Source organism: Vicugna pacos, chromosome 19, assembly GCF_048564905.1.
Source record: "Vicugna pacos chromosome 19, VicPac4, whole genome shotgun sequence".
In the NCBI taxonomy this organism is placed as follows: domain Eukaryota; kingdom Metazoa; phylum Chordata; class Mammalia; order Artiodactyla; family Camelidae; genus Vicugna; species Vicugna pacos.
Genome location: NC_133005.1, coordinates 3,190,759 through 3,213,690, shown reverse-complemented (window position 1 = coordinate 3,213,690; position 22,932 = coordinate 3,190,759). Strand labels below are relative to the sequence as shown.

The 22,932-nt window shown below is 50.0% G+C and overlaps 1 protein-coding gene across 13 annotated transcripts in view; it reads left to right on the top strand.

Annotated features, from left to right (window-relative positions):
- RIN2 (Ras and Rab interactor 2) overlaps positions 1-22,932 on the top strand; it is a 199,029-nt gene that overhangs the window by 140,050 nt on the left and 36,047 nt on the right. For 11 of the 13 annotated variants that reach the window (XM_072943698.1, XM_072943701.1, XM_072943700.1 and 8 more), the window contains 2 exons: positions 19,176-19,368; positions 22,503-22,614. In XM_072943698.1, the coding sequence (XP_072799799.1) occupies positions 19,176-19,368; positions 22,503-22,614 (305 nt within the window). Of the gene's footprint in view, positions 1-16,584; positions 16,881-19,175; positions 19,369-19,574; positions 19,719-22,502; positions 22,615-22,932 lie in introns of those variants that run through there. The other 2 variants (XM_072943707.1, XM_072943708.1) reach the window with 2 other exon arrangements.

Here is a 22,932-nt window from a genome sequence, read left to right as displayed (position 1 = left end):
GAATGTCCTTCCTCTGGGGAGCTCCAGACCCTCCTGTCTTCTGTCACCTTAGCTGCTTTATTGTCATTTGTAGAACTTGTGCATCTCCGACGGGGAGTCCCTTGCTTCGTTACGCATCTCCTCCTCCCAGCACTGCGGAGAAGCAGGAGGAGGGCAGGGGTCTGGCCCGTGCGCAGGGCTGTCTCGCCAGTGCCTGCAGTAGTGTCTGGCATGTAGCGGACACTCGGGAAATGTCTGCTGAATGGACGGATGAAAGAAGCCAGCCCCTTGGAGATTCTGAAAGTACCCAGGCCTCAGAAGCCTCTTGCAGAAACAAGATGTCACCAATGTAAAGCAATTAGGGGACCCCAGCCCGTGTGTAAAAAAATAGAAAGTTGAAAATGTGTGATAGGCGTTAAGCTCCCTCCCTAGCAAAGCAGAGGGACCAGGGCCCCTTCCTCTGTCCCCGCCTTGGAGCCCATCAGTTCTGGGTCTCGGGCTCTTGTAAACGTTTGCCCCACGTCCTCTGCTAGTGCTTCACCAAAGAAGCTGGGGAGTCAGGGGAAAGATGTCGGGTTTCTTGTGGCTGCTCTCTCCAGATGTGGCCGCTTCCTGTCTCGCCCCAGCTCTCCCCGCCGAGGACTGGAGCACAGAAAATCAGGGGCCCTGCTCTCCCCCCCACCCCCGGCGGTGTCACAGTCCATTTCCTGCTAGGGGAGGTGTCCCTGAGCAGGCACACCACCACCGGCGCTCCACTCTCTTCACCCCCTGGACCCCTCAGCACCTCTAGGCTGAGGCATGTCTCTAAAGGTTCCTTCGTCCTCCGGTAGAGCCGTGGGGTCAGTCAGAACTTGGTGAAATGAGGCTCGGGCTGGGTGGCAGTTGCCGGGACCCTGGCTGGGCCGGGTCGCCCAAGGCCGCTGCCGCGCCCTCCACTCTTTCCCTCCTTAGCCTCCTCCTCTCCTGCCGAGGCCTCTCTGGGACCCCGCAGCCCACGGGGACGGCCGGGGGTGTCCGGGGTCCTGAAACCCCGCCCCCACTCCACAGGTTCAGACACACAGAATTCAGACATCCCTTAGCCAGCCCTGCCCAGTGCCACAGGGTGGCTGCCAGTCCCCACGCTTGGCCTCTTCTGGAAGTTTCCCCAGGGATGCTGCAGGCTTCCCCCAGCTACGCCACAGCACTGGGGTCAAAACCACAGGCAGCTCCGCTGCCCCGCCCCGGGACAGCCCTCCACCTCTTCACTTGGCTGGCGGCTGGAGCACAGGGTCGAAGGAGGAGCGCGGTGGCGCACAGTCCGGGGAGGAGTCGCACGGCCGGGGTCACGTTCAGCCGTCCAGCGGGATTCTGAATAAAACCCCTTCGCACTTTGTGCTGCATTTCAGGGGGAAAAAAAAACCAGCGCGGTGAAGCATGACGGAAAAAAAGCACACACATGGGTTTGCAGTTAGATGAACTGTCGCGAAGTAAGCACACCCACGGCAGCACCAGGCCGAGACTCGGCGCGTCTCGCGCCGCCGGGGGTGCCCACTCTCCTGACCTCTGTGGCCATAGGGTAGTTCCTCCTGTCTGTGGACTTCCTCTGACGGGAATCAGGCAGCATGCACTCCCTCTTGTGACTGCAGCACACACTCGGGTGTCCCTTCGACTGTCGAGGGGCGTTTGAGCTGTTCCCAGTTTGGGGCTATTCTGAACAATGGTGCTGTGAACATTCCTGTGCATGTCGTCCAGGGAGCACGTGGTGACATGCTTCAGTTAGGAATGTGGAGCGAATTGTTGGGTTGGAGCGTGGTGATATAGTCAACGTTAGTAAATGGTGCCCGCAAGTTTTCCAAAGCTGTTCTATCAACCCGCATTCCCACCAACGGTGTGTGAGAGTTCTGAACGCTCTGTCCTCAGCTGCACTTGCTACTGGCTATTCTTGCAATGTAGCCATTTGGATGGATGTGTGGGTGTAGAGCTTCTGGATCCCTGGCGGATGAAGGCAGGTGAGATTACCTGGATATCGCAGCTTATCTCAGGGCTGTGGGAGTCGGGAATCGGGGACTCTCCACTTTTAACAGAGCGTTGTTTTACAATTTCCACATGTTTGGGTTCAAGGCTGAAGTTCTGGGGCATCCTGAGCTGACAGCCAACTCATTTGTTGGTATTTATTAAAACTGTAAAATTAAGGAAAGGACTATTGGGAGGAAGGGAGGGGATGAAAGAGTTAATAACCCAGAAATAACGAGAAAAATGTAAATACCTGTGTACCTTTTATTATGTCTGTTTCTGCTTATGCATCTTAGATCTTAAACTTGCAGCAGAAAAAAAAACTGCCAAGGAAATTCTCTCCATTTCTTAGATTCTTTTCCTTTGCTGCGCTCAGTACTTCCGTGCAGAAACGCTCAGCATCTCCCGCGCTGATCTGGCCAAGGCCGCCCGCTGCATCATGGCTGAGAAATACATGCGGCCCGGTCTTCCACAGCTCCTCCGGGGGTTTAAAGTCTGCTTCTTAACTCAGAGCACATCTGCCCCCAGTGTACCTTCCCTTGTTTAATGGATCGTCCACGTCAGTGACTTCAGACTCAGAATTTAATGTCACTTCATATCGTTCCTTTCCATCTTTTCCTCTTGAGATGTGAAAAGTGACCATCCTTCCTTGACTTGGACCCACTTATGCTGTCCTGGGGATTCTGGAGAGTGTGCTCCCGAGGCCGCTTGGAAGCAAGTTCAAGTCGTCAGATGCAGAAGCCGCTTTGCCTTTGGCCTTCCTGCATAGCTTCCCTGTTGTGTGCAGCGTTAGCCAGTGGAACAAGTATTTCCCTCTTTTGCTGCTGTCTGGAAACCGGCCTGCGCCTCAGGCCTGCGGCTCAGGGCCAGGCGCCCACCCCGAGGCCCCCAGCACCCGAGAGCAGGCCAGCCCCAGGACCAGGTGCTCCTGTCAGAGAGGCTGGGCTGCCTCCTTCCCTGGGAGCTCCAGTCTGCGCGGCAGAAAAGCTCGCCACCGTCACTCACCCCAGGGTGTTAGGTGTGTCCTGCAGTATCTTAGGCCCCATCTAGAAAATGTTTGGTGTTATCAAAGTTTATGGCTTCTTCGGACACATTATGTATTTCTAAGAATTGTAAAGGCACATTTCCACTAATTCTAATCTGTGGGGCTTGTTTTTTCATGGTCTTTCTCAGAGAACACCTGATGGCAACCAGGAGGGCGGAGCTCTTTGGCTTGGGTTGAGATGGGTGTTCTCAGACAGCTGAAAATCCATTCATCTGAAACCCCCGAGGGACACCCGAGACACAGCTGCTCCCTCCTTCCGTGGGAGCAGGTGGGTGGGGTGCTGGGGGGAGGCACAGCTTTGTTCATAATTAGCGGTGATATTTTTGCAATAAGATATTTTCCTCCCGTGCCCACTGGAACCTTCTGCTAGGATGGGCTTGGTCCGTTTCCCCCCAGTCCCTTACGGCGTTTCCCTGACCTCAGGCCACTCTGCTTGTTTCGAATACGGTGCCGGGGAATTCTGTGAGAGCCGACCGACTCTCGGTAGCAACAATTAAGTGCCGCTTACAGAAATTGTTGGGTGGGCGCTGTGTGCTGAAATACCTGGACAGGGGCGCCTCCGGGGCGACACAGCCTGAGGGGAGAAAGAATCGTAAACAGGTGCCACACAGCGGAACGAGGACAGAATCAAGGGCTGTGCCAGGTGTCCTGGGGACCTCAGGGAGGAAGCAAGTGGTTCCAGGGAGAGATGAGATGCAACCTTAACGAGCTAAGCCAGTGAACTACTGTCTCCAGACCGGAAGCGCCCCAAGCAGCTGCCGTGCCTGCCTTGGCTGCTGATGTGTTACTCTGGGGGACATTTATTTTAAAAAAAAATGTAAGATTTCTTTTTTGATGACCGAAGTAGAACATCTGCATTGTGGGACAAGCACAATGCAAAAAACAAAAAGAAGCATTCGAGTGCCCCCCCTACCCAGGGAAAGAGCCGCTTCTGACTGCCCGTGGCTCTTTTATGTCTCCGTCTTGTGTGCGTCCTGCCCGCTTTCTGGGCTGCTGGGCAGTGAGCCATTCATGATTTTCACTGACTTACGAAGAGTGTTCTTTTTTCATTTTTTAAAAAAACTGAAGTATAGTTGCTTTACTATGTTTCAGGTGCACTGCAAAGTGATTCAGTTATACATGCATATATAAAACTATTCCTTTCAGATTCTTTTCCACTATAGATTATTACAAGATGCTGACTATAAATCCCTGTGCTGTGCAGTGGGACCGTGTTGTTTATCTGTTTTTTTTTATATAGTAGTTTGTATCTGCTAATTTCAAACTCCTAATTTATCCCTCCCCTCACTTTCTCCTTAGGTAACCATAAGTTTGTTTTCTATGTTTATGAGACTGTCTGTGTTTTGTAAATAAGTTCATTTCTGTCTTTTTTTTTTTGAGACTCCATATATAAGTGATATCGTATATTTGTCTTTCTGTCTCACTTCACTTAGTATGATAATTTCTAGGTCCATCCATGTTGTTGCCAATGGCGTTATTTTATTCCTTTTTATGGCTGAGTAGTAGTCATTGTGTGTGTGTGTGTGTGTGTGTGTGTGTGTGTGTGTGTGTGTAGCATGACTTCTCTATCCATTCACCTGTCGATGGGCATTTGGGTTGCTTCCATGTCTTGGCTATTGTAAATAGTGCTGCTGTGAACATTGGGGTGCGTTTATCTTTCTGAATTAGAGTTTTCTCCAGATATACGCCCAGGAGTGGGGTTGCTGGATCATAGGGTAACTCAACTTTCAGTTTTTTAAGGAACCTCCGTACTGTCCTCCATAGTGGCTGCACCAATTTACATTCCCACCAACAGTGCAGGAGGGCTCCCTTTTCTCCACACCCTCTCCAGCATTTATTATTTGTAGACTTTTTAATGATGGCCACTCTGACCGGTGTGAGGTGATAGCTCATAGTGGTTTTGATTTGCATTTCTCTAATGATTAGTGACGTTGAGCATCTTTTCATGTGCCTGTTGGCCAGCCACTTCTGTGTCTTCTTTGGAGAGACGTCTGTTTAGAGCTTCTGCCACAAGGGCGTTTGTGGGCATCCTGGAGATGCACAGCATGTCCTAGAAGTTGATTCCATCTTTGCTGGGGACTGGCTCCACCGTCCGCAGCGCGCTTGGGCTGTCAGTTGTGACGGCGGCATCCTCTGGCTCTCGCTCTGTCTCATCCCTTACGGACCTGGGCTCGCTGCTGGGTTGGTAGCTGATCTGCCACAACACACCTGCTTGACGAGGATGCAGCTGTGGTGCAGTCCAGCTCCGAGACAACAGTGGTGACCAAAAGCCCCGAGAGGCCGCCTCTCTGGGCAGCCCCCCCCGCCCCCCGCACTTGCCGCTGCCCGGGCCCCGAGGTCAGCGGGTGAGGCCCAGCCCGCCCGGCTCCTTCTGTTTTCGGCTCCAAGGGTGCCCAGGACAACAGGTTCTTTGTTCCTTTCTGAGTTTTACAGGAACGAGTGGCGGCCCCGGCCAGCACTGGCTCCGTATCTGCCCTTTTCATCTCGCTGGAGAGTCAACAGCAGGAAGTTTAGAAGCAAAGAAAAAAAAGGGGGTCACCAGGTCCTCCCCTCGTGAAAGCAGCGATGCCCCCCCGAAGGGGAGGCGCCCCCGTCTCCGTGCCGTTCTCTCCAGCTCGTCCTCCGTAGACAGGGTTCACAAAAATCCTCCTGTGACTCGCTTTTAGGACCCTCTGGGGGAGGTCGAGGCCTCCTCGTTCGGAAAGCAGCAGCCCTTAGGCATGCGGGAGTAAAGCCACGACCCAGATCACCTTGTCTTCGTCCTCTCAGAGTTTAAGGGGACCAACAGGCCTTGAGGAATTGAAATAACAGCTTGCATGGTGCAGGGAACCTGCACGAGGCAGAGCGGGGTCCCGCTCCAACACTGTCTAGTGTTTGGACCTCAGAGAAGGAGATCTGCTAGATGGCCTCCAGTTTCCCTTGCAGCGCAGGGAGCATGCAATGGTCCCCGCAGGAATATCCCATCATCCCCCAGGCCTCTGCCCATCACTTTCCCCATCTCAGGTCAGAGCTTCCTCTGCTCACCTGGAGGTTCTTTTGGTATAAATCAAAAAGGGTGCCATGTGTCACCAGGATGAATCAGGGCCTCCCTTCTGCTCCCTTCTGTCTGTTTAGATCTTCTGTCACAAGGACGTTTGTGGTCATCCTGGAAATGCACAGCATGTCCTAGGAATTGATTCCGCCTTTGCTGGGGGACTGGCTCCACTGTCCGCAGTGCGCTTGGGCTCTCGGTTTTAATGGTGGCATCCTCTGGGGTTCGCTCTGTCTCATCCCTTACAGACCTGGTGCGCTGCTGGGTTGGTGGCTGAAATACTATGGGGCAGGGGTTTTATTCAGCTTCATAAATTCTTTTTTTTTTATTTAAAGTTTAGTCAGTTTACAGGGTTGTGTTAGTTTCCAGTGTATGGCGTAGGGATTCAGTTATACATATATGTAATCCTTTTCCCATTTTTTTGTATGATGGGTTATATGATATTGAATATACTTCCCTGTGCTATACAGTAGGACCTTGTTGTTTATCTATTTTTTTAATTTTAATTTTAATTTTATTTTTACAGAGGTGTAGTTGATTTACAATGCTAGTTTCAGGTGTACAGCAAAGCGATTCAATTACATATATACATACATATATATGCATGTATTTTCAGATTCTTTTCCATTATAGCTTATTGCAAGCTATTGAATATGGTTCCCTGTGTTATACAGTAGGTTCTTGTTGCTTGTCTATTTTATATATAGTAGAGTGTATCTGTTAATCCCAAACTCCTAATTTATCCTTCCCCACTGTCTTTCCCTCCTAGTAACCATAAGTTTGCTTTCTATGTCTGTGAGTCTGTTTCTGTTTTGCAAATAAGTTCATTTGTATCATTTTCTTAGATTCTGCCTATAAGTGATATCATATGATATTTGTCTTTCTCTGGCTGACTTACTTCACCTAGTGTGACAATCTCTAGGCCCATCCATGTTGCTGCAAAAGGCATTATTTTATTCTTTTTATGGCTGAGTAATAGTCCATTTTGTATATATACCTCAACTTCTTTATCCAGTTGTCTGTCGATGGACATTTAGGTTGCTTCCACGTCTTGCCTATTGTAAATATCAGCTTCACAAATTCTAAAGAAGTGTTTTCATGACTGAAAGTGTTAGGAAACCACTGGACATCAACTACTAGGTATTTCTGAAGTTAAAGGTTTTCTGGGAATGTTTCGTTTGCTCGTGTATGTGTATGTGTGTGTGTTTAGCAAAGTTTGAAATTGATCCTTTTGACAGAAACTTTTGTTAGGCGGGTCTCTGTGGCATAAGCGGTTGCCTCCTCTGTCTCTAAGAGGCCTTTCTACTAATGTTCTTTCAGAACCTGTTGATCCCTCGACTTATCTTCCACCAAGCCTGGCATCTTGGCCGCTGCATGGAGTTTGGGGTGTGTGTTTGATTTCCTTTTGATACACAGGCGAGGATCTACTCCCCCAAGAGCAAGGCCAGGGTGGACACAGGGCTCTGACTTGTGTCTGGCCCTTAATTCTGAAGACCACCCTGCACTGGCCTCTTGTAGCAGGAGGCTGAGCCCTCGGGCGGTGCCATGTCCCGGCTGCATCCTTCTTGCCTTTGCAGCTGTCGAAGCACCACCACCTGAGGCTGGGTTGCAGCGGAAGATTCTGCAGAATCAGGAAGGGAGGCCCCTAGAGGCAGGATGAGCCTGGAAATTTTGACACAGAAACATCAAGAGAGGTAGCTTTGCATCCTTACTTTTTTCCAGCTGAAGGTTGAGGATGGCCAGCCTCGGAGTCCAGGCTGGGACTTGAGCCTGACGACAGATGCAGAACTCCCCGGCTCTGGGCACCTGCAGGAGCTATCCTCAAGGAGGTTCCTATTAAAAGCTCACTGGGGGAAGGTACAGCTCAGTGGTAGAGCACGTGCTTAGCACACAGGAGATCCTGGGTTCCATCCCCTGTACCTCTGTTTAAACAAACAAATAAATAAATAAATAAAAAACAAACCCCCCCCCAAGCAAACAAAAAACAAAATGGAAAAATTATTTTAAAATTAAAAAAAATAATAAAACTGACCAAACAAGCTCCAGAATTTTGTTTACTGAATAGTCTTTGAATCGTCTAGAATGAAAAGACATTGCCTTGTTTCTTTTCTGAATTTCTAAACATTAGCATAAGAGACATTCTGGAAACTGCTGAACAGAATCTGCCTGTAATTCTCCAGATGTTCCGGGACCTTATACGCAGTTCTTTTCAGGTTTTGTTTTTTCTAGTAACAGATTCCTTTTCTCAACAAGAGTCTGTCTTTGGAGATGGGGAGTGAGGCTGGGAGACGTGTTAGTCGTGGCCCAGGCCTCACAATGTGAAGAGTCAGATGAGGCTTTGAGCCGACTCTGCCTGCAAATGCTCTTCCCCCCAAAACACTGAAGGGCCTGAGGCTCAGAGGAGACTAGGATCGGGGTTCATGTGCTTTACAAAAAATAGCGTCTTGATAGTGATGCATTCACAGGTGTGGGAAGTGGGTGGGTTTGATTCCAGGTACATGAGAATCTGTTCGTAGCTGAACGGTAAATCCCCAGGTGCACTTTGGGTTTTTACAGACCTGCCTTAAGCAAAGGCAACTTTTTTGCTGAGAAACTTCCCCGCTCCCTCCTCCTGGGCTCAGCCGGCTGGTGCCTGTCCAGCTGCTCTGGGTGGATCCTGTCTCACTCCTGGTGCTGAAGTAAGGCATTCTGTATCTGGGGACCTTGCGTGGGGAGCTTAGCATCGCTGTCCTCTGTCTGGTGAGCACAGAATAGAATTACAGTCCCAGGCTGAACCTCAGCAGAGACGTTTACACCCAAAGCCTACCGCTTGCCGCTCGAGGGGAGGCTGGAGAGGATGTCCTTGAAGGAAGTTCATGAGCAGTGAGGACAGAGCTGCGAGAAGTCTGGGTTTGTTGTCCTGGAAGGATCTGGGCTGCTTCCTTTTCTCACCCAAGGCCCTGAGACGGCCAGAGGCCGGGGACTCTCGCTGACTGTGGTAGGGGAGGGACATGTTTCCCTTCTACCCTCCTAACTTCTTCAGCTAGTAATTGAGTTGACATAAGACAGATTAACAGGAGAAAAACAATTCTGTATGCACGGGGGCCTCAAAGGCATGAAACCCAAACACAGGCAGGCAGTCGGAGCTCCTAGGCCACCTGGAGCAGAGACTAGGGGAGCCCGGGGCTTCAGAGGGAAGGGAGCAGCTCACAGGAGGGGAGAAGAGGAGGTGTTGGGTGCAGAGGCGTCTTTCTCACGTAAAATCACCTTTGCTCTTGGCTCTCTTCCTGGACCTGGCCTTGTCGACTGAAATAAACGCGCAGCCTAAAAGTTGAGAGCTACATTTTATCTGGTGGGAGGACTCGAGCCGGGATGACAGCCCCTCAGATGGCTCTGAGGGGCTGCTCCGAAGAGGCAGGGGAGGAGCTAGGATATGTAACAAAGACCAGGTAGTCGGAACATTAAAAGATTACTTGTTAACTAAAGAAAACCAGGCATCTCGAGTTAAAGAACGTAGCGCTTTTCTATGTATGGGAGGAAGCGAACATTTGGGCCCATTGAACTCATGCGTTTGACAAGCACCTGGCTGTCTAGGGCCAGTGTCCTGTCCTGTCTTATTCTGAGTCCCCTCAGAGGGCACCACTGTGGGTGGCTGCAGAGGCCGGTTGCGGGCTGGTCTTCTCTGTGGGGTGGCGACAGCCGCTGATGGATTGATGGCTTGATGGCTTCAGCATTGTTTACTGATGCGGTTTGCAGTATTTTTCGTTTGCAGCCTCCATCTAAGTCCTTTCAGGCAGTTAAGGGGAATTGATAGCTCCTGTCCGTGAGTCTTTTGGGCCACATCTTCACCTTGAAACAGCCCACGTGCCAACGTGGCATACATACTTTGGGGTGGGGAATCCGCATTCTGTGTTCACCACTCATTTCCTGGTAAACAGAGAGACAAGAACCCTTTGCCTCCTGAGGCTGGAACTGAGCTGCTGGCCAAGGACAGGCCTGAATCAGAGGGCTGCATGTGGACCCAGGAAGAAGCGATGGAGAGACCCAGGGCCCCAGGCCTCTCGCTGCCTGCTGGGCTTCCTCGCTCCCCTCGGCAGATCACCCCCGACCCGGCCCTGGGGTGCCCGGAGCACACGTTGTACCCACGCCTGCCCAGGGCCCAGCTGGGTTATGGCTGGGGGTGAAGTCAAGCTAATAAGAGACGAGTGTACCGCAGCCTAAGATGGGGTGAGTGCCCCAGCGGCACGGAGACGGGGGTGAAGGCATTCGGTGCAGCTGCAGGAGACCGGTGGGGGCAGGGTGGGAGCTTGGTTTTGGCAAGTGGGTTGGAGCCGGTTACGGACACTCAAGAACAGCGTGAACGTGGGCACGGAGGGCGCTGAGCGACGGCACGTGGGGGCCTTTCTCAGGATAAGCTTCCCCCACCCCGACTCTCAGAGAAGGGTTTAGGACGATGAATCCGGGAAAAATGTCCTGTTCTTACCCGAATTGTCTTAGCCACAATTTTTCACTTATTCATGTACCGCTTTTACTATTCATTTACCTAATATTTTCCTTTAAACTGACTCACGTGATACATGTGTTTTAAAATAAATTTAATAAGCCAGTCATGAAAAGATGAGTGCTGCGTGTTTCTGCAGGAAAGGAAAGGCTTTCAAAGGTAGCAAGGAAATGGAGAAAAGGAAATTTTTAGGACTCGTCTTGGCAAGGTCGCCCTCCTAAGGGGGCGGAAGGGGCTGACCAGGCTGAATACCTCACTAGTGCCCAGGAAATTCAGGTTGCTCACATTCCTTCGGAAGGTTGAAACTGCACTTAATTAGGTTAGGTGTGCTAAGTTTTGGTGGGCTCAGCACAAGTGACTCCACTTCGGGGCTGCCCCCTGCCTTTTTTTTCCAGTAGTGATGGTTTTATAACAATATGAATGTATTTAACGCTACTTAAAAGTGGTTAGGATTGTAAGTTTTATGTTTTGCAAATCTTGCCACCGTAAGAAATGGGGAGGAAAGTAAATTTAACCTCCACCATAGTTGGGAATGGCACTAAATACTATAAACATGTAAGTGTTTTTTTTAGCGTGTAAGTATTAAATTAAGTACTGGACATTAAAATAAAAACCATGCCTCCATGTACCACCTTAGAATATCCAGCACTCTTTGGGAATGGTTGTCAACTTTTAATAAACCATTGACAGGTTATAAAATATCAGGATTAATCTATTCTCTCCCGCCAGATAGGGGATCCTTTTGAGTTCTTCACTTTGTAGCAGGAATGCAGCTCTTTATGGTAAGGGGACAGGCAGTGAGATGAATCTTAAGCCATAATTAAGCCCTAGGCAAAAGCAGGTTGGAGCCAGGGGCTCTGCTTTTGTTATTTTGTTTGTTTGTTTTTATTTTGTTTTATTGACGAGGTTGGCATCTTATTGATAGTAATTAGCCCCATCAATTTCTCTTGATTCATTCTCTGGCTGTTTATTAGGTCTTTACAGTGTAAACAAGGAAACACTATTAGTTTTCTTAAAGGTCTGGAAGGCCCACTGGTGACTTTCAGGGAACCAGCCCTCAGGCTGCGGGAAGAGCTCTGAGCCTTCCCTGAGGGCTGAGTTATCCAGGAGCACTTTGCTGGGAGTCCAGGTGGGAGATAAGACCAAGGTGGAGCCTGTCTCTCGCCTCTTCAGTTTCCAAATCCGGGGCAGCCCCCTGGGTTACCCAGCCCACGTCCAACACCAGGACAGGCCTGGGAGGAGCCGTCGCCGCAGGCACCGTGCGCATGCCGAGACCCGTTCCCCAGGTGGACGCGTGCCACCCGTGGGGAGAGTAACAGTGTGGCCTTTGGCCTTGGAGCTGGTCCCCTTCAACTTCATTTCTGCTGTTCGAGCAGCTGAACTCGGATTTTTGTAAATAGAAGGTCATTGACTACGTTTACTCCACCGGGTGTTTTTGCCACACAACATCGCATCAGAGTTTACGTATGTTGTGCGCTGCTTTGTTCACTAGCTGTTACTTGTTTGAAAAACAAGACTGAACTGTAGAGTAAGTCTACGCCCCGATTGTCGTTTGGGAGGGAGCCTGGCAGAGGGAGCGGTGGGTCGATGGACCGGGAAGGGCGAGGGAGCCTTTCTGAAAACACTTCCGTCTGGACCTCGACCTTAGAAGCTGCCTTGATAGATTGTGCTGCCCTCTGGGGTCCTGGAGGGACGAGAAAGCATCCTTTGGACACTCTGCTGCCAGGTAGTGGTTTCCCTGAGATGACTGATTCTGCGACGTTTCGTAGGACGAGCCCCGTGTCCTCCGTGAGAACGCGCCAGCTGCCCTCACTCATTCTTGCACCTGCCTAGACTACCAACGCCTGGTCCCAGGAGCAAGGGGACCACAGCCAAGTGGAAGGGCCACTCTCTCCCGACACTGCGGAGCCTTCATGGGTGTGACCAGATGCTGGTGAGCCCTGGCCCCCAGAGTGGGTGGGGTATCCCCCCACCTGCTGCAGAGCCCGGAGGCCCGGGCCAGCTGGGAGTGGGGCAGGTGAAGTCCGAGTTTTCCAGTGTCTGTTCTCTGCCCCTGGAGGCACCTGATGCTTGCGGGGCGTTCTCTGCTGTGCCCAGAATTTCCGCCTGTGCGTGTGGGTCCTCACTGAGTCCGTAACTGAGCCCCAGATCCCCGTGAAAGCAGACCTAGGCACTTGGAAATAGTAACAGTTGAATAAATGAGTTCTAGGCCCATAAAAACCCAGTGATGAGTAAAACATTTAAACATGTAAAAAAGAGTGCTGTACACCAGAAACTGACACACTGTTGTAAACTGACTGTGCGTCAGTAAAAATCAGACTCAGTGAACATTTTAAAAAATACATAAAAATAATCAAAAATAAATTTTTAAAAGGATTTAAAAAAAAAAGGAAGAAGAAAAAAAAACGGTGAGATGGCAGATATTTTCACATCCTGTATTCCCCAGCCTATTATTTTGAGAAATTTCAAACATTACAGAAAAGTTGCACAAAAAAAATACCATTCATCCAAATTCACCAACTGTTGAAAATTTCCTTATCTCTGTTCCCCGCCCCCTTTGGGGGGGGTGAGGGGCTGACCATTTGATACTTAATTTCCAACATTTTCACACGTTGCCCTGTGTTTTTCAGTGCGCATCTCGTAAGAACAATCGCATTTTCCTGCAGAACCATGATAATATCATCACAGTCAGGGGATTAGACACCAGTGCAGTTTATCTAATGCACACCTTGTTCAGATATTACCAGTGGTTCTTTGCAGCTGCTTTGTATTCTGATGCCGCATGTGACCAGTTCCACGTCCTCCGTATACCTGTCACGTCCGTTAGTCTCCTTCTGTCTGTAATAACCCACGGTCTCTTTCCATCTTGTACGACACTGACCTTTTTGAAGCATTCAGGCCAGTGGTTCTGCAGCAGTCCCTGAAGTCGGATTTGTCTTTTTCCTCCCGTGTGGACTCAGGTTAAACACACGTGGGGGCAGGAAGACTAGGTGACGTGATTGACTTTCTCAGAGCATCACATCAGAGGCGCCATGTCAGGGGATCTCATTTTTGGAGATGGTGACCCGATCGCTTGGTGAAGGTGACGTCTGCCAGGTTCCTCCTCCCTCTCCGCTTCCTGATGAGGAATCTGCGGGGTGATATTTTCAGATTGCGAACGTTGTTTCCCAGCAGTCTTTTCGCCTGCTGGTGTCAGCATCCATCCATGAGCCTCGCTCGCATCAGCTCTTCATGACGGTGGAGGTGTGGTTTCCCACTTTCAGGTTAGAAGGACGAAGCTCAGAAAGCGAGCTGGCCAGGCCTCCGGTGCCAGCCCTCCCAGCGGGACCGCGCGATCGGAGTCCCCGGCGTGTCGTCTCAGGGCTTTGTCTGTCGTGAGCCGCTCCTCCTCTGCCCTCCCTCATGGCTGCGTGCTGACGTCTGTCTTACAGATGATGTGTGTGTTCGTTTCGTCAGCTTCTTTCTTGGGTTGAATTCCCCTGAGACAGGGATTCTTTTTTTTTTTTTTTTTAATCAGAGTGTAGTTGATTTACGGTGTTAGTTTCATCATTCATTATACATATACATACTTTTTCTTTTCAGATTCTTTTCCATTGTATCTTATTACAGGAAATTGAATCTAGTTTCCTGTGCTGTATGGAGGGACCTTGTTGTTTATCTATATATATTATATGTTTTATATATAATAATGTGTACCTGTTAATCCCAAACTCTGAATTTATCCCTCCCCTGCCCTTTCCTCTTTGGTAACCATAGTTTGTTTTCTGTGTTTGTGAGTCTATTTTTGGTTTGTAAATAAAATTTGTATCATTTTCTGAGGTTCCATGTAGAAGTGACATCATGTGGTATTTGAGACAGGGGTTCTTGATTGGGGGTTTAATTGAGAGAGGGCCAGAAGCAGCCCGCGAAGGAGTGAGGGGTATAGGATGGGAAGGGGAGGAAGCCAGGCAAAGACGTGGGGTCAGCTGAGTGTCACCTCCGCCCGACCCCGCAGGGAGCTGTGAAGTGTGACTGGCATCCCGCAGTTGTCCCACCGCCAGGCAAGAAGGCCTCTCCTACGGCCAGTGTGTGCATGTCTTCAGCGGCGCATCTGCCCCCAGAGGAGGGCACCACTTCCCGGTTGTCCAGAGAAGGGGGCAGCTGTGAGCTTCTGGCAGCAACCCGGGTAGCAGGGGCAGGGGTGCCTGCTTGGGAAAGGGGACCTCGCAGGCAGGACACCACCAGCATCGCTGTGGTTTTAGTACCTCCCTCATTGGTTCTTTCCTGAGGCTTGTCCCCAGTAACAGCCAATTTGTCCTGTAATAACATGCTGTAAACCTCAGGTGCCTGGCTGCTTGAAGGCGTGGGCTTAGTCATTTGCAAAGACAAAGTTGAATCTATGGTTACTTCATCATGAGGCCCCATGAATCTTATTCATCGCCTTTCTGTCCGGGTCCTGGCTCTTCAAGGTGAGGTCAGTTGTCGGAACAATCGCTTTTTAGCTTCTTCTTTTTTTTTTTTTTTTTTTTGGCAAGGGGGAGGCAATTAGGTTTATTTCTTCCTTTATTTTATTTTATGGAGGTACTGGGGATTGAACCCAGACTATACTATACACTGCCCCCCTCCTTTTTAGCTTCTTAACAATTGAGGCATCACAGGACGAGCCCTTCTGCAGAAGGAAGAAGTGTCGCCTATGTACTGTGAGCACAGAGTGTCAGGACTGCTGTGTTGGAGGTGGCAGAATTTGGTCTTGGTAAAATATCGCCAATCTGAGATGGCGGGGCTGAAATGTGTCTTTATTTGGGTCCCCAGAGCTCATTCGATGGCGTGTTCCTTGTCCTCCTTCCCTCCCCCAAATACCCCACTTAAGTGGGTCTGAGTTCAGGTGCACATCTGGCTCTTACCTCTGAGACACGTGCTCCCCAAGTTTGCAGAGCTCATTAGAAATGCAGAGTCCTACATCTCGCTAAAGAAGACATCCAGACGGCCAACAGGCACATGTAAAATGGCTCAGTATCGCTAATTATCAGAGAAACGCAAATCAAAACTACAATGAGCTTTCACCTCACACCAGTCAGAACAGCCATCATTCAAAAGTCCACAAATAATAAATGCTGGAGAGGCTGTGGAGAAAGGGGAGCCCTCCCCCACTGTTGGTGGAAGTGAAAATTGGTGCAGCCACTATGGAGGACAGTATGTAGGTTCCTTAAAAACTGAAAGGAGAGTTACCCTATGGTCCAGCAATCCCACTCCTGGGTGTATATCTGGAGAGAACTCTAATTCAAAAAGACATGTGCACCCCAGTGTTCACAGCAGCACTATTTACAATAGCCAAGACATGGAAGGAACCTAAATGTCCATGGACAGATGACGGGATAAAGAATTGGTGTATACACAATGGAATATTATTCAGCCATTAAAAAGAGTGAAATAATGCCTTTTGCAGCAACATGGATGGGCTTAGAGATTATTAAGTGAAGTAAGTCAGACAGAAAAAGATAAATATCACATGATATCAATTATATGTGGAATCTTAAAAAAGATACAAACTTCATTGACAAACCAGTATAGACTCCTGGACACAGAAAACTGGTTGCCAAAGGGAAAGGGGGAGGGATAAATTAGAGGTTTGGGATTAACAGATACACACTACTATGTACAAAATTGATAAACAACTAGGACCTGCTGTACAGCACAGGGAAGTAGATTCAATTTCTTGTAATAAGCTATAGTGGAAAAGAATCTGAAAAATAAATAAATGTATGCACACATATATAACTGAATTGGTTTGTTGTACACCTGAAAGTAACACTGTAAATCAATTACACCTCAATTAAAATCTTTTTAAAAAAAGAAATGCAGGGTCCTAGGCCCACCCCAGACCTACAGAGTAAGAATGTTTGGGGCTGAAACCTGGAACTGCGGCTTCACTGACCCCAGAAGATGCCTCACACAAGCTCATGTGCTGATTCAGAGCGATGGTTGTAAACTTCGCTGCCCACTGGAGTCGCCCTGGAAACTCTAAAACATTCTGATTTCCGCATTCTACCCCAGAGTGTCTTATTTATTTAATCTGGGGTGCAGTCTAGCCATGCAAAAAATTCTAAGCTTCCCCCAGGCGATTTTCACGGGCAGCCAGGGTTGAGAGGCACTGCTCTAAACTTGCCCGGTTTACCTTATGGGAAAGGAATTTTAACACCGGCTTCGTTTTGAAGAGTTTGTTCTTAGAGCTGCAGAGATTCACTTCAGCACCCCTGGAGGCCCTGGAATGGCGTTACAGAATGAGGAGCTGCCCTTTCTTGGCTCAGATTGTCCCATCTGGAAACTTGTAGCAGAGGTCATGAAGAACACTCACGTCTTTGAGAGCAGACAATGTACGTTTGGGATGGGAGCAGCAGATTCTTTAGATCCGTAGAAAGCCGGGAGGGCGTGGGGAGACGGCAGGAAGGGGTCTCCGGCCGGCCGCGTGCTATTGTCGCGGGTGTCACTGCTGAGTCTGCACCCCACAAGGTGCCGTCTTCGATGGGCTTCCTCTTAGCATGGAGTGGTCCACGTGGGGCGGCACACCTCCCTTCCCCTCTGCCTTACGTTCCAGTCCATCCGTTGTCTCCCTCCATGTTGAAGGCTTCATCCAGGCCACCCGCTTGGGTCTCTTTGGGTTTAGATGCTGGAAGATGGTGGGAACCCCAGCCTGAACTCGACCCTTTGGATGTGAATGGTCAGGCCTGCTGGTCCCACTGGCTGTTCCAGGACCATGTTGATGGCCAGCCCACTGAGAGCCAGGGACAGTGGGAGCTCGGAGCGTGGCTGAGGGAAGGACGCCCCAGAGCTTAAGCACCCTTGGCTGGGGGTAACACCGTCTTTCGACAAAGGCATGTCCTTGGGCAGATTATTCAAGCAGCCTGAGCTCCCCGGTGCCTTTTTTTTTTTTTTTTTAAAAACTGGGATCCTGGCAACCCCCCCCCCAAAGGCCAGAGTGAGGGAAAGATGAGAGAATATTCATTCACAAAAGTCTGGCCAACGGCAGATGCCACATAGATACAAGCCGTCCTGCGTTCATGCTCTGACCTGTTGCCTGCAAAGCTGGATGAACACCAGACCTCTTGAATTTCCAGCTCTGCCATTTCGTGACTGTTTGTCTGGACAGCTCAGTAGCTTCTTGGGCCTCAGTTTCCTCGTTCATAAAATGGGGATTAAATACTTAAAGACAAGGTTATTGTTGGGCACCAAAGGAGATGACAGAAGTCTTGAGATTTCATTCACGTGTTCTACAGTTCAGTGGTTTTCAGGATTTCACAAAGCTGTACCGCCGTCAGCTCACCGCGTTCCAGAACATTTTTGTTACCTTGAAGAAAACTCCACACCCTCAGCATTCGCTGCGTATCTCACCCCCTCCCAGTCCCAGCCCCAGGCAACCTGATCTTCCCCGCTCTGTGTTTCTGTCTAACCTGGATGTTTCATGTACGTGGAATCATACAGCATCGTGTCCGGCTGCTCTCACTTCGCGTGAGGTCTTCAGGGCTCACCTGTTTCGAAGCACGGGGCAGTGCCTCATTCATCACAAGAACGAGTGACTATTATGGCTGAATACAATTCCGTTGTGCGGATAGACCACATTTTATTTATCCGTTCGTTGTTGGCGATCTGGGCTGCTTCACTTTACAGCAATTATGAATAATGTTACTATGATTTTATGAACAGTGCACCGCCATTCAGCTGTGGGGTTTATTATTAAATATTAGTGATGAAAATGAAAGTGGTGAGATGTGTGGAAAGAAATGAAATCCAGTTCATTTGGGGACAAGTTTGTGTGCCTAAGTGTGAGTGTGAATGCTTGTCTTTTGATTTTTTGTTTGTTTCTGCAAAAATGAGAATATTTATTTTCTCCAGGCAATAGAAATAACATTTTTCTCTCTTTGGTAAGAGTTAAGTACTGTTGCATTCCATTTTTTAAAATAATAAAGTCCTAAAAATATATATTAAATTATGTACAGTGTATCACACTTCATTTCATATTTTTTTCATTCAAAATTGTTTAATTACAAGGCTGGATAATCGAAAAACAAGCTTCAGAACTAGGAAGTAATATACTGGTTAACCAGTGATGACGCTAGGGCAGTGAAATGATTAAACAGAAGTGGCTTGAATCATACGGATGCATTAATCTGGATTTGATGTTGGTCCAGAAATCTATTTACAAAATTAAAAACTATCGTCCATCTTGATATTTGTTTTCTTCCCACGTCCATAAAATGAATCTTATGTTTTAAAATACATGACATTTCTATTTATTCTCAAAGTCGAGCTCACCGAGTTCATGTTCCTGAGCTTCGGGACCTCGTGGTTACTGTGTAGAATTGAGCATTTACGCCTCAGAGTAAGGAATGTTAGATGGCAGGTGAGAGACTACACAGCACGGAGGGTGTTTAAAACCTTCTGACAGCTCGGGCAGAAGTGGAAGGTTGGCTGCGTCGATGGTGGCTGAGCCCTGCGGGGTAACGTGGTGCCTGCCCTCAGGAAGCTTTCCGTCGGGCAGGGAGGACGGAGAAGGTGGTGGTGACAGGATGGGGCCTGTGCTGGGACGGGCCCGGCCTGTGAGACTGCGGGATGCTGTCCTCGTTCGGGAGGTTGTGCGGCATCCGGCTGACCCTGCGCATCCTTTCTCCTAGCATGGTAAGACACCAGGACAGTGGCCGCTCCGAGGAGAAGGATGTGAAGCCCTGTCCCCGCGACTCCGGCTACGACAGCCTCTCCAACAGGCTCAGCGTCCTGGACCGGCTCCTGCACACCCACCCCATCTGGCTGCAGCTGAGTCTCAGCGAGGAGGAGGCCGCGCAAGTCCTACGGCCGCAGCCTCCGGGGGTAAGACGCAGAAGGCGAGAACAGCTCGAGGCGGGCAGGGCCGCCGCTTCCTTAAAGAGAAAGACTTGGCGTTCCAGAAAGTTCTTCCCGGCCTGTAGGAAGCCTGGTTCCTGGTGTGTATTGGGTACAATGTAGGGAAGTTCTGGAAACCATGGAGACGGGTCCCAGAAACAGAGTCCTCTGTGACTTGTCTTTCTGCCTTCATCAGTGGCAGCTGCGGGATGACAGGGCATCTGGGTGACCAGGCAGGTCTGCTGGCCAGAGGCCTTGGGCCTGACTTCTTGAGATCCGACGCTGGGGATGAGCCTGGCTGTAGGGTCTGCGTTGCCCCCAGCCGTCTTCCTTTCACGGTGAGCCTGGGAACCCTGCCAGCGCCCAGCCGTCCACCTGGGGACCCAGTCCATAGTGTTGTCTCTTCTGGCTGCCGTGTGACCCCCCGTCCTTGGGTTTTCTCAGTGGCTTTCCACACAGATCACAGTCCATTCTGGTCTCTTCAACTCCTGCCCTCCCCCAGACCAGTCTCATCTCAATGAAGCCCACTCCATGATGCAATCGAAGTGTCTCAAAAATGTCATTCAGAGATTGGCAGGTATATCCTGTGCAATCCAGTGTGGTAGCCCCTTGCCTTCTGTGGCTATGTAAATTACATTCATAAAGTAAAACAATAAAAAATTTGGCTCCTCAGTTGCACCAGCCACATTTCGAGCGCTCACTAGCCACGGGGTGCTAGTGGCTACCATACTGGGTGGTGCAGGATACGGAGCATTTCCACCACATAAAGTTCTACTGGACAGTGCTTGTTTGTAATGTCTACTCCTAAAAAAGGGACGGATACAACAAATCACAGATAAAACAAGACTTGAAACAACCCATGAGGATGGAAACTAAGAAACAGGTGGAGAGGTGAGGAGAAAACTCCTTCAGTCACAACTGGGCACAAAGTAACCTTTGAGTTTCCCACCACCCAGAGCTTGCCGGGGATCACTTTTTGACTTCTGAGTGAGTCTTTGTTTCTCACCTGACAGAAACAGACAGGACTGAGACCTCTGTCGGAACACGCTCAGGGAGACAGGCACAGTGTTTGATCATCTTTGAGGAGAGATCCTTGGCCTGCACGCCAGGTTGTTGCCTCTGGTTTTGGTCTGTATGATCAGGACCCCCTTTTGGGAGGCCCCACCTTTTCCAGGGTGAGCTGTCTGCTCCTGTATTTCTGCAGAAAAGTCTGAGGGGAGGTTGCCGCGTTGCTAGGCAACACCCCCTCCCCATCCCCCTCTGCCCCTGGAGTCGGGCACGTCCATTCCCGCCAAGAGCTGATGGGGAGCAAGTCAGGCAGGAGGTTCTCCACCTGCCTGATCCCTGGGCAGGACCGGCCTGACGAGCTGGGACAGGCTGAGGGTGGGGTGAGGGCAGGAGAGGCCCCGGTTCATCAGGAGAAGCCGGGACGCTGAGGAGGAGGCAGGGCAGCTGTGTGAAGGAGAGAGACTTGAAAGACCAGCCCTGGTGGCCTTGGTCCTTGGGGAGCCACCAACCCTGATTAATCCACAGCCCAAGACAGGGGTCAGCAAACTGTGTCTGTAAAGAGTCAGAGTGTCAGTTTTTTTGGCTTTGGGGCCCAGACCGTCTCTGTCATAACCACTCAACTCTGCTGTCGCAGGGCAGACGCAGCCAGGGACAACGTGTAAACGAGGAAGCAAAGCTGGGTGTCAGTGGAGCTTTGTTCGCGAAAGCAGACAGCAGGGTGGGTTTGGTCTGTAGGCCCTGCTCCGCGACTGCTGAGCTAAGGCTCCGACATTCAGGAGGGGAGGTCCTGAGGCTGGACTCTCCCTGGACTGAGACCCCCCAGGACTCAAGGAGATCCTGCTTGCATAAGGGGGCCATACTTCTTTCCACCAACTGACAGCTGCCTCCCAGCAGTGCCCTGGGGCTTTTACTCATCAGGACAGCATTGAGGAGACACCTGCTTCAGCCTTAGGGTGACCCAGAGCCACTGAGCTGGCAAATTCTATGGTTTCCTCCCCATGGATGCTGGGGGTGAAAAGAGAGCTTCCTGTCTCCCTACTGGACACCCAGTTTCTGTTACCCCTGGTCCCCAGGAAAGTATCTTAGGAGCTATTGACTGGACATACAGAAAGAAGTGAAGATGAGGTGCGAAAAAAACTAAAAGGCTATAGAAAAGTAGAAGAGTGGAGACAGGTGTCCAAATGCAGAGGGAAGAGAAGTAGTTAGAGAAAAGGGACAGGATGGGATCCTTAGGGAAGGATCATGTACCACGAAAGGGACCCAGGACACAGCCAGGCTGCCACACCGCGAATGAACTCCAGGTAGTTCCATTCAATTTGTAGTCTAGGCAGATGTCACCCCCTGGAGTTGTGCAGTGTACAACCTGCACAGCAGTATGCAGCATGCTCACCTCTGCAGTGTCAGAGGCTAAGCTGGTCTCCTGAGATCAGCACCAGGAGTTGAGCTGCTTTAAACCTGCTTTTAAAGACATTATTTTGAACTAGAGGGAGTTGTCAGAAAGTGAGGCGAGTCAGGAGTGGTGGACCACCAGCCTCACTGTTGGCTGTGGTGAGCCCCAGAGCACAGCTCCCCACCACCCAGGTGAAGCTGCCACTTTCCAGCTCCGGTGGACTCTGCCATGCCTGGTCTTGCCTTATCATCTCGTTTTCTAGAAGCAGCTAGACCTTCAGATTTTAATGTATAACACAAAAGAACTGCTTTTTCACTGTTAGTAACAAATTCAGATGTCTGTCTTAAATACACTGTGAGCCAAATTAGCTAATACACTTCCAATTCACCGCCGATGGCTTAACCATGGTCCCTGGGTCTAGAATTCAGCTTCATCCACCAGGATGCCCATCAGACCCAGGCTAGCAAATACATGACATGAGCTGTAGAACCACCACCGAACTGCACATGCTCCTGCGGACTGAGGCGCTCCGTAGCGTTGTGGGAAGGTTCTGTCAAAAGGGCAGGTAGGGCTCTGCTGAGGTCGGTTATCAAAGAGACCATGGCCTGCTTGCCCATCGCCCGTCTCCATGCCCCTCATGGGCGCTGGGTGTGCAGGAAGTCAGATGCCCAGATCCCAGCCTTCTAGATCATTCCTCAGCTGGAATTTCGTTTTCTTCCACTAGATCTTCCTGGTTCGTAAATCCACGAAAATGCAGAAGAAAGTCCTCTCCCTTCGCCTGCCCTGTGAATTTGGAGCCCCGCTCAAGGAGTTCACCATAAGGGAAAGCACATACAGTAAGTGGTCATTAGGGGGTCAGATTCTGGCAACATGAAGGCCTTGGGGCTTCGAGCAAGTGGAAGGGGACCCGAGAGCCTATACTTTGAGGTGGACAGACATGGGTCTGAGTCCCAGCGGTGTTACTTGTTCACTGGACGACTGGGCAGGTAACCTACCCTAGGAGCCTCGGTTTTCTGATCTGTATGATGGGATGATAGTGACCTCAGAGAGCTGTTAACAGTTCAGTTAAACAACCGTGTGCACAGTTTGCAGTCTACTGCCTGGCACATGGCAGGGGCCTAAAAGAGGCTGGCTTCCTTGCCCCCTTCTCAGTT